This window comes from Python bivittatus, unplaced genomic scaffold (assembly GCF_059951505.1).
Source record: "Python bivittatus isolate LINGU-HERP-01145 unplaced genomic scaffold, Pbiv_v1 ctg000590_np1212, whole genome shotgun sequence".
Lineage (NCBI taxonomy): Eukaryota > Metazoa > Chordata > Lepidosauria > Squamata > Pythonidae > Python > Python bivittatus.
Window position 1 is genome coordinate 538,381 of NW_028277086.1, and position 11,811 is coordinate 550,191.

Sequence of the window (11,811 nt, forward strand, 5' to 3'; positions counted from 1 at the left end):
CCAAGTTCTGTCCGGCTGCCGCAGCGGGCCTCATCCTGCTTTTCAGCTGTGCTGCATTTTTGGCCCCGGCTAGAAGCTTCTGGGCGGGATAGACGGGCCGCTGGATGACCCGCTCCGTCGCAGTCCCGGATTAGCACAGATCCTAACACGGGCATCTCTTTGGAAGACAAAGGGCGGGTGAAATCTGGTCCCTTGGCTGGGCACAAAGTACATTTTTGATGCTGTCAGACACCTGCTGACACTCTTTGGCTCGCTTTACTTTTGTTGGCTTGGTTTCCTGCGTAGAGCTTGGGCCTCGGTGGAAAAATAGGGATAAACGTTTGGTAACATCCTGCCAACCCTGGGAAAGACTGGACTTCCTTTCTCTTTGCTTTTGTTGTGAAGTAACCATCTTTCCTCGCCTCGGTTTTCTCTCTCCCTTGGCTATCAGGAACCCTGGGTGCTGGGTTTTCTGATATCCAAACTTGCACAGATTGATCAGCTTTCCAAAGGCTGCCAATCGCAATCCCGAGTGCTGGAGATGCTCTTCCCATGATTTACTATAGATTACAATACCTAGATATGCGGCACACCTTTCAGCCTGGCCAGGTAAGATTTTGCCCCTGAGACGCTGGAACATGGCAGGCGTCCTTTTGAACGGAAAGAGGCCCTGTGGGGTAGCGAAAGCTTCTTTCCCTTTGGGCGGGCTTCCAGTGGGATGGGCCTGGACCCTTCTGTTAAGCCTCAGGGAGACAACGGTATGGCTCCACCCGGCCACCCAGGGAGGGCCCTCTTGGTGCAGTAGTTCGGCAGCAGGCTAGAAACCCGGGACCCTGAGCCCTCCCTCTCAGCCCTGGGGAGGAGGCGGCTGGGCAAAGGGACGGAGGGGACTGCCCTCTGCCAGGCAGCTCTTCCTTCTGGCTTTGGCACTTCCCAGAGGACGCGCTGAGCTGGTTCCCCCAGGCGGGTCAGGAGCAGGCTGGAGGAACGGGGGCTGTGGCTGAGGGTGACAGGAAGAGGAGCTCGAAGACCCCCCGGGGGAGTTCCTTTGGGTCCATGTAAACCACCTTCTAGCACGCTGAAGGAGGAGACCAGCTGTTCTCTTTGAGAAAGCCTGCAGTGGATGGTGGGAGATGGGTGGCACAAAGTGGAGGTGGGCATTCCACCCGGAAGTGAGAGTCGGCGGCCCTTTTACCTATCCCATGTCACGCGATAGCCTGGAGGCACCTGACTCCCCAGAAGGGAAGGAAATCACGGGACCATCAAACTCTCTTCAGCCAGACCTCCCTAGGTGCCCCTTGTGCTTTCTTCCTCCCCCTCCCACTTTTTAAAGAAGATGGTCTTTTAAGTTATGGTTTTAATTTCTGCATAGAAATATATGGTGAACCACCTGGAAGGTAAGTTCACCATATATTCCTATGCAGTAAGTTAGTAAGATGATCTCCCCCCCCCCCACTTGTCCTTTGCAATGCTTGTAGGTGTGTCCATCAATTTATTCTATGAGGGGTACATACAGAGTACAGGTAGTCCTCATTTAGTGACTGTGTCAGCTCTACAATGTTCAAGCCCCAATACAGACAAATCTTTTGAAATCCAAAGCAGATTCCAAAAAGACTTCATTTATTGGAGGATACGTGCAGCTCTAAGCCAAGCGTTGCTAGAACTAAAGCCCACGTAATTTTCCCTCTACCTTTACCCCCCCGCCCCCCGTTCAGTCCAGGCGGCACTTTTGGTTCTCCCGGAGGTGTGGCCTTGTGCATTCCTAGTCCCGATAGTGCGTCTTCGTCCTGGCCTTCAATCTTCCTCTGGCTCTGTCCGCTTTCACTCCGCCCCCCCACCAGTGAGAATGGCAGAATCAAAGCAAGCTAAGAAAACATTCCCTAAAATCAAAGTATACAGATGGCATTTGCTATACCAACAAAGCAGTCCTCTAGTTGATATATATCTTGATTGCTGCAGATTCTGACAGACTGCCTTGTTTAGTGACCATTTGCAGTTATGACAGTGATAAAAAGGTAACTTGACCAATCCTCACAGTTATGACCTCCACAGGTCTGTAAAGCAAAGGAAGGCTGAAGTCAGATCATCAGCACAGTTGCGGTTCCCCTTAGCAACCGCTTCACTTAACGACCACCTTGCCAGTCCCAATTGGGGTTGCTAAATGAGGACTATCTGCAAGGCTGTGTTTTCTGTAATCAGAGAGGACAGAAGATAGAAAAATGGGTTCAAGTCCTAGGAAGGCAAATTTCAGCTGTACGTAAGGGAAACCTCTAATAGTACCTATGGTGTGATAACTGTGATGGGTTCCCATTCACTGGAAGTGTTCAGTCAGAGGCTGCAGAGCTACCTGTTAGGGATCCCTGCCCCTGATTCCTTAATTGTGCAGAAAGTGAACATGATGTCCTCAAGGAACCTCCTGGTTCCAGAATTCTGTGATTCTGTCTGCATAGGTATCCATGATGTTGGGGGGGCGGGGGGACAGGGGACTAATAAAACATGTATTGTGATGTTGCAACACAACCCATATGGTTTACGAATATGGAAGCCTGAGGTTTGCGTTGTGATATCACCATACACAATTTGTCATTTTTGTGCTAGGGTTAGCCCTGATCAAAGAAGCTGACCTTATATTCCTTCCCCGAGTTTTTTAAAATATTCTTTAACTCCTTCAAAAAGAGTCCTGGAGGTAATTTGCTGATCATCTGCATTTCAAGGCAAAAATCTTTCTGAACCTGAACAAATTTCATTTGTATATCCAATAAGTTTATCCTTTTGTTAGTCACTTCTAATACAGTCCTTCAAAGCCTTAACGGAGCTCTTTTGAGTATCCAATTAAAAATAATTATCCAAATCCATTTCCTGGTTTAATATCTGTGCAACTCCTTTAGGGAATCAGTCACCTAGCGGATCCATTTGTGTTACATTTAAGTCCCCCTTCAAGTCCCCCTTCAAGCAATTTGTTCTTGCTCTGTATCTTCATTACAACATGCTCTGTCCAACTTGGCCATCAATTGATCCATTCTAAGAAGTTTAGTAGAAAAGTATTCAAAAAGATGCAGGATAGATTTCTGCTTCAGTTTCTTTATCTGCTCCATATTCTTTATCTTCCAGCTTCCTCTAGTGTCCAACCTTCAAGGTCTCCTTATCTTAAAGAGCCAAAGCAATCGCCATTTTCCTGTGAGAAATTATTTCCTCATTAATTCAAAGCTATAATGCCAAATCCCTCTGGCCCCTCAATCAGTTGTTAACTTTCCAAAATCCGTAGACTAAGCACCGTTTTGCTGCATAGTCCAAAAAAACATATATTTTCGAAGCTTTCAAAATCAAGTTTAAACCTTCATTCTCTAAGGAGGAGGAGACTCACCCGACAAATACAGTAAAACCTTGCTGATCTGAAGAATCTCTCCAGTAAACAAAAAGAAATAATAATCCAAAAAAGGTGATTAAAAAATGAGGGCCAAGCTTTAAGTCTGTAAAAGGCTGCTTTGCGAGTGTGAGCTTGATGAAGTCCCGACTCCCAGCCACTCTGCTCATAAACTGGCTGCAAAATGGCAGTTTCCGTGTTTCCTCACAAGTAGTGGCTGTGAGGGGTCATGTGGGTAATCTCAGATTTCGCCAGTCCGGATCCAGCATCCAGCCGCGACTCTGCTTGCAAACGCTGTCCTGCCACAGACAGGAGGTCAGCTCGCCGTGGCTCCCACAGGAAGCGTCTCTGAAGCTGTTCCTAAGAGACCTTCCCTGCCCTGCTAATAAAGCTGTGATTTCTGCAGTTCCCTCCCTCACTTTCAAACAAGTTTATACAGGTAATCCTCATTTAACCTAAGTACCCCTTGTTCAGTGACCATTTGACATCATGATGGCACTAAACAAGGGGTACTTACGACGGATCCTCATATTTGCAGCCGTCGCAGCTTCCCGCAGTCATGTGATTGCGATTTGGGCGCTCGGCAACTGACTCACATTTAGGACATTACAGCATATCGTGGTCATGTGATCGCCATTAGTGATTTTCACAGCTGATTTCTGACAGTCAATGGGGAAGCGGGCAGGAAGTCACAAATGGCGATCACATGATCACGGGATGCTGTGACCACGCAGGATTCACCTAACAACAGCAACTGGGACTGCCAGAACTGCCGTCGTAAGTTGGCGTGGTCTAGTGACATCGTGCATTACCATGTCCCTTAGCGATGGAGTTCCCGGTCCCAGTTACCAACTGGTAATACAGGACTACCTGTAAAGGGTACCTTTTTCTGAGTTGGCCCGATGGGCCCTTTAGAGGTCTGTGGCCTCCAGAGTTGATGGCCTGCTTCCCATCTACCACGGTTCCCCTCAGTCCTTGGCCCAGCATTCCTCTTCTCCTGCCCTTCCCCCCATGCACAGCAGTTGCCAGTGTACTTCTGGGTGCAATTCAAGGTGCTGGTGACCACCTCCATAGCCCTACCCAGCGCAGGGCCAGGTTATTTGAGGGACTGCCTATCCCCCATGGTTTCTGCCTGGCCAGCACTAGTCAACAGAGTGGGGACACTCTCGGTCCCTTTGATTAAAGGCTCTCCTTTTTCGGGATGCAGGAAGGGTGTCTTCTCTGTTGCACCACCTACCCTCTGGAGATCCACACGGCGCCCACGCTGATGACGTTCCAGAGGACCTTGAAGACCTGGCTGTTCTCCCAGGCCTTGGGCCCGGTGGGTGGGTGGGTGGAGCCTCTTGTTGGCTGAGTTTTGTACATTCTCCTGGGCTGTTTGGCTGGATTTCCCATCTTTACTTATTAATTTATTTATAACCGCCCATCTCACATGGGTGACCCTGAGTGATGTACAAGGGTTAAAAACACACAGACCCTCCCCCAACAACATATAACCCCTGGCCCCCGGGGATAAACAATAACCCCACTCACCAAATAAATAAATAAATCAAGCAAGCATAAACAGCAGAGCTCACTTAACCACCTGACCCAAATGCCTGGGGAAACAGCTGGGTCTTCAGTGCCTGCGAAAGGCTACCAGGGTCGGGGCCATCTGAATCTCCAGGGGAATGGGGCTCCATAAGGCTGCCGCTGCCGCTGAGAAGGCCCGACTGCTGGGTTTCTGACAAGGGGGCACTGCTTGATGGAAAGGGCCTGGAGCATACCCTGTCTATTAGATCTGGTGGGGCAGGCAGAAACGAAGGGAGAAAGGTTGTCCCACAAGGAGCCTGACCCTATGTCGTGTAGGGCTTTAGAGGTGATAGCCAGCACCTTAAATTGCACCTGGGAGCCAGTGCAGCTAATGGAGCAGTGGTGTTATAGAGGCATAACGAGAAACTGCCCCCGCCATTCCATTTTGTAGGTTCTGAGTACTCTTCGGGGGCAGCCTCATGTGGATTGTATGACAGTAATCTAAACAGGAGATGACTAAGGCACAAGACACCGTGAGCGAGGCCTCCCAGTCCAGGAATGGGCCCAATTAATGCACGAGATGAACCTGTGCCAAAGCTCCCTTGGCCACATTTGCCATCTGCTCTTCAAGCAGGAGCCAAGAGTACAGGAGGACCCCCAGACTGCACACTGACTGGGGAAGTGATCCCCATACAGAGTTAAAGATGGAAGATCCCCAGAACCCCAGAACAGAAGCCTGTCCTCCCCCATCCAGACTCTCACACCCTCCAGGCCCCGGGAAGGGACCTAAATAACACGGGCTGGTCAACCTGCAGAGGAGATGCACAGCTGGGTATCATCAGCATACGGATATCTCGCCCCATGCTGACAGATGACCTCGCCCAGCAGCTTCATGTCACCGTTAAATGGGATCAGGGGAGTTCTAACGCTGACTGGAACCGGCCCTGGAGAAGGGAGGAGGACCACTGCGCCGCAATGCCTCGTGCCCAGACTCCTGAGCTGGCCCAGAAGGGTTCCATGGGTGATAGTATTGAGAAGTGAGAGATCCAAGAGGGCCGGGATGGAGGCACTACCCCCTCCCAAGAAGACGCTGACAAGCACAATTGATGCTGCGTCAGTACTGCAACCAGGCCAGATCCTTGTCCAGATCTGTTGGGTCCAGCGATGGTCTCTTAAGGGAGGGGTAGATAACTGCATCCTTCAAGGCAGATGGAACCTCCCCCTCCTGCAGAGTCATATTGGCCACTGCAAAGGCCCAACTGTCTGCCGCCTCGAGGGAGACCTTAATCAACGTGGAGGGACAGAGATCTAAAACAGAGGTGGCCGAGCTCATCGCTCCGAGTCCCCTGTCCATTTCATCGGGGCCAGAAGGCTCAAACTTTTCCCAGATAACCTGGCAGCGGAGCACGCCTCAGGCAACTCCACTGGACCCGCACTGCTGAATTGCAATTCCAAGTGAATCTAAGTGACTTTATCTGACAGTGGCCTTGCAAGAGTTCCCTTGGCCCCTCCTTGCCCTGGGGGGGACCAGGTCACCTTAAGCAGGGCCACTGGTTGGCTCTCTGTGGACGCAACAAGGGCGGCAAAATAACTAGGCTTCAGTACCTGCGCTAGGTCATGTTCACTCTTTGTTTTATTTCAGCAGCATTCTAGGTGTCCCTAATGCCATTTCATCACCTGGAGCTCCTCTGAAAAACAGGGGACCCCCTGGGATCCAGAAGCCTAAAGTGGCCACACAGATGCAATCTACAGATGCAGTCTAATCCGAGGCCAAGGTCACCCTCTCATTCCAAGTGGCAACCTGAGCCTCAGTTGATCAGCCGTGCATCGGAGCCCCAGGAACAACACTGAGCTCCCTCTGGAACTCAGTAGGAGACATCAGGGGCCTGGAGCGGACCGTTTCAATAGGTCCTGCTTCCCTGTGGGGAGGTGTGACCCCAGAGGACTCCAGAGCCAGCAGGAAATGATCTGTTCATGGCAAGGGACTGGTGATAATACCCCCCAACGCCGGAGCATGTTGCCCCAAGATAAATACCAGGTCTAATGTGTGGTCTCCTCTGTGAGTTGAGTCAGGTCCATGGTTGCCATAGTAGCCATGATTGCCACGGTGGCCATGAACTCTCAAGCCGTCTCTGCCTAAGGACAGCAGGTTGAAGTCCCCCAGAACCATAAGTCTGGGGAACCCCACCGCCAACCCAGCCACAGATTCTTAACAGCTCCAGCAGGGGTGTTGCTGTGCAGCAGGGAGGCTGGTACACAAGTAAGAAATAGTTCCTTCTGATCCCTACAGCCCAATTTCACACCTGGCGATCTGCACAGTAGTTCCTTGGAAAGCCACTAAGGTTTCCTGGGTGACAGTTGGCACATTGACACATTGACACATTGTTCATTGATAATTGTATATTGCATTTTTAAATCTTGTTTTGTAATATTGTGAACTACCCAGAGTCAATCTGGAGTCAGGCAGCACCAAAATCAAATCAAATCAATCAATCAATCAATCAATCAATCAATCAATCAATCAATCTTCCCCAGCCCATTGGCAATGGCCAGGGAGAACTAGAGGGTGGTTGATGGCCTGTCAAAATGATTGGGGATTCTGGTCTTTTCAGATTCCAAGACTGCTACCTTTGAACGTATTGTGGGCGAGATCGCCTTCCAGCTGGACCGCAGGATCCTCTCCAGCATCTTCCCTGACCGAGTCCGCCTCTATGGCTTCACCGTCGGCAACATCCCCGAAAAAATAATGCAGGTGAGAGGACTGCTATTGTGAGCGGGACTGGTGCTTAGCCTCTCTGCCTTTTGAGGGGCCACAGCAGATATCCACATCTCATGAGATGTGTCTGAAATCTCACTTAGCAGTCAGCATTAAGCTCATACCATTCCAAGGCTACTTGACACCCAGGGTAGATTATAGGATTATAGGAAAGACAGGGGAAAGTTTGAGCTCACCTTTTAACAGGCAGTCCCTATCAGCTGCTGGCTACTTCAGGTGGGGAGAGAGCCAGAAATGGTAAACTGGCAAGGAACATCAAAGTAAACAAAAGTGGTAGAGTAGCTGGCGCAGACACTGCTGATGCCTGGTGATCATGTTTGAATAATGCAGGATTCCCAGGACATCGGGCCCCGCAGAGAACTTTGAGATTGGTTAGGATCGGGTTGCACCTAAATGCCATTCAGTTTTAGGATTTCAGTGGCTGTGAAGTTAGTGGTTACTGCCATTAGCATGAATAGTTTTATGAGGGATGAGTAATGTGCAATGAGGGAATTTCAAATCACCTCCTCAGTGCCTTGGATAACCTTCCAAGTATCTTGCAGGTGATTCCTCAACCCTGTTGAGAAGAACTCTGAGTCACAAGAAAATCAGTCTGAGATGTCAGTACTGCAATGGCATGTGGGAATGACCTTGGGAGACAGGAGGAAGAGCCGCAGCTCTTATGGTCTGATAAATGAAATTTGACTTCGAAGGAGCAGTGGGGGGTGAAAGCATCTCAGAAGGGACCCTCCCTAGTTTTGGGGAGAGTAAAAGTGAGGGACGGGAGGGGTACTTTTAGACTTGCAAGATTGATGTTAGCCCTTCGAGGTAGTCCAGACAAGAAGTACAACCAGGAGTACTAGCTCTCTCTTTATTGTAAGGTTACATTAACAGAATCTTGCAAATCTGAAAGTACCCCTCCCATCCCTCACTTATACTTTTCCCAAAACTAGGGAGGGTCCCTTCAGAGATGCTTCCGTCACTCCTCCTCCTTCAGAGACAAATTTCATTTATCAGACTGTTGTCTAGGCTGCGGCTCTTCCTGTCTCCCGAGGTCTTTCCCACAGACCATTACAAGTTCAGGCACATCTGTCCATGCTCTGCCTGCCAGATCTCCTGCTTGCTGCCCCAAGGGGCAGAGTTGGCTCTGTAGAGCTGATCTGGAGATCCACAAAGATGAAAACAAGGCTTCTCCTTCCCCTTGAGAGACTAAAGATGTGCCTCCTTTTCCCACAGGGTGAAAGTGACACCGTCAACCCCCTGACCCAAGAGCAGCGTGCGGCGATGATGGAGCGCTACAACGAAATCATGAGCCGCTTGAAGCCGCAAAACTACAACCCCACCTTCCATCCTCAGTTCACAGAGCATATTGTGAACACTTACGGAATCCTCCGAGAGCGTCCCGATGCGTCAGGCTCTGAAGCAGAGCTCTACAACGACCTGAATTACCTGCACGAGGTGATTGTCAGTGTGGTTCCCCAAGACAAGGTAGCCGACTGCTTGATCCTGCTCAACTGCCTCCGATTGCTGTCCCAGGCTGATGGGAAGCCCCTGTTCATCTGGTGACCCCCCTGTCCCTCCCCCCCCCTTCTTGTGTTGCATCCACCACAAGCGCAATAAACCATCTGCGAAATCCAAAGTGTGTCCTCTCAGGTAGCCCTGCAAGTTCTGCCACCCACCCACCAGCCTAAGCCCAACCCCTCAGCTCCTTGCTTGCGGGGGGACCAATCTGGGCTCCTCGTTTTAGTTTTGGAAGAGGACATTCAGGAACCCTGAACGGTCACTCAGTAGACGTGATATGAACCCCAGCCAGGTCCGTGAAAGAAATAGGAGTCCCTGAGAATGGGAGGGTTTGTCGGAGGAATGCTGGCGGAGAGCTGCCATTTCCCCCCAGTTGTTATCTTTAGGGAGAAGGTTGCTGTACTATGGAAAGAGGGAAGGAGTTCTAGGACCAGCATGCCCTTTGGAAGGCTGAAATCGTTATCATTAATTAACCAAATCAATAGTGGTTACGTATTGCTGCCACTTCCCCAAATTTGGTAACAACTTAAATAGAAGGGTAGCAAAGAGTTTGCCATTCTGGTAAGAAAACATCAGTGGGCAAATTCAGCGCAGGAGGTGCCCAGCTTCCCCCACATGGGCCTTCCTAGAGGTACTAATGACTATGAAATTCAGAGCAACATTGAACGGACCCCTTCCAGCTTGCTATGGAGCCCTTCAAGTATCCTGGCTGGGTCTGATTGTTCACCCAGCTCTGTGTCCACCTAACAGTAGCACAGTGCAGTCCCCATCTTGCCATCTTCTCTGCTAGGATCTCATGGGAGACTTTGTCAAAGCCTTTGCTAAACTCAAGGTACTCTGTGTTTACCGCATTCCCGTGGTCAACTAAGCTGGCCGCTCTATCAGAGAAGAAGAAGAAGAGACTGGTTGGACAGGTTTTAGTCTTGCAAAGTTCTGAATCCTCAGAAACTGGATGCATAATTGTCTGTTTCGGTATGAGTGTCAAGCTGTCCAGTCTGCTGTTACTCGTGTCCTCTTCCCCCACCCCTTTTTGAAGATTGTAATAGTATTTGCTCCTTTCCCATCTTCGCTGGGTCCTCTGCCCATTCTCCGTGATTTCTCAGAGGGATCACTCAGATGTGATGCTCACAAGCTCTTTCAAGGCTCTCGGTTGTCACTGACCTGGTCCTGGGGCTTAAACTCATTCGAGGTAGCCAGAGGCTCCTTAACCATCCCACTGTTTACCTTGGGTTGCTGCTCTTTCCTTCTGCTATTTATGCTACTTAGCTCCTCTTTGTGGAGAAAACCAACACCAAGGAGGAGCTGAGAAGTTCTGCCATCCCTGTTCCCTGTTACCATCCTCCCACTCTCTCAGGCAGCAGGCCCACACTTTCCTTTCTGTTCCTTCACGAGTGACGTAGCCTCCAATGCTGTTTCTGTTGTTTTAAGCTTCCCTTGTGAACCCACATTTCTTTTTGCCCGTTAGACTGCCTTTCTTCCTGCAGATATTGCTACTTCACTGGGGCACCTCCCTGGGGATTCCATCCCCCTCCCACGTCCTATTCATGCCCTTTTGGGGGGTTAGTTCAGTTGAAAGCTCCCCCTGTACCCACAATGTTTTCTGAAGCTGCTTCACTTTTTTTCTTCCTGCTGGAAAGACTGTACTTCCAGTATCCTGTTTTGGAAGCTCCCAACCCTCCTGAGCTCTCATTTTTGTGGAGATTTCTGTCTATAGGATCCCGCCTAGTACTTCTCTAAGCTTGTCGAAGGTGGCTTCTCTGAAAACGAATGTGCTTGTACAATGATGCTCTGATTTCCTTTTCTCCAGTGTCCTGAACCCAACGGGGTGGGTTCCCTTCCTTCCAGAGTTCACCCTTCTTTTCCTTCTGTAGCTTTTCTCTGTTGGTTAGGTTTGGATGTTGGAGAGCCAGTCTCCTCAGCTCTTCTTCAACCCTTTGGAAGATGAGACACTCAGCAGCCCCACTGAAAACCTTTGGGGACTGCAATCTTGGCCCAGGTGGCTTTCCATTGTTACAGGCTCTTTTCTCCCTCAAAGTCCTGGAATTCCTTAGCCAGATACTCTTCCTGCCTTGGCAGTTGATAGCACCCTCCCCCATTAACATCTGTCTCAACTGGATTCTCATGCTGGGGTTTCTGGATCTCGATATGCGCATGCACTTCTGTCACGTATCGTGCCTCTCCTTCTCTGGCCTGCTTTTTTTGAACAAGTTGTGCCCTTCAATCCCTCCATTCCACTCACGAGTTTCATCAACCCAAGTTTCAGTTATGGCCACTAAATCGTATTTGCTTCCCTTTATTGAGGTTTCTACTTCTCCCTTTATGTTCTACATACTGTGTGCATTTCTGGAGGCAAAAGGGAAACTGCACCTTGGAGTGTATAACTTGATCTCTTCCTTCCTGGAATGATGTGTTCTACTTGGGTGCTTCATATTCTGCACCGCCCTCCCAGTCCTGTTCTTGGTCTTTGGCATTGCATTGTTTTCTGAGCCCTCTTTTCCCTCCCCAACAGGGAGGTCAAGGGGGAGGCAGTTGATTAAAACTGTATTATGCTGCCACAGCCCACGCTCCATCCATTTTGTACGTGCATCATGAAGTTGCATGCACATATGAGAGGGGCAGAGGCTGCACTGTGATGGTGCAACATTGCCACATTTTGCTTTTTTGATTAAGGGACTAAGGA

General features: G+C 49.8%; 1 protein-coding gene across 1 annotated transcript; it reads left to right on the forward strand.

The window, feature by feature from the left end:
• The first annotated feature begins 397 nt into the window (after positions 1–397).
• On the forward strand, positions 398–9,237 carry LOC112542760 (speriolin-like). Its single transcript, XM_088148752.1, has 3 exons — positions 398–588; positions 7,468–7,607; positions 8,847–9,237. Exons 2-3 carry the CDS (start codon positions 7,602–7,604, stop codon positions 9,174–9,176), a joined length of 336 nt encoding a protein of 111 aa, XP_088004878.1. The 5' UTR covers positions 398–588; positions 7,468–7,601; the 3' UTR covers positions 9,177–9,237.
• The last annotated feature ends 2,574 nt before the right edge of the window (positions 9,238–11,811 follow it).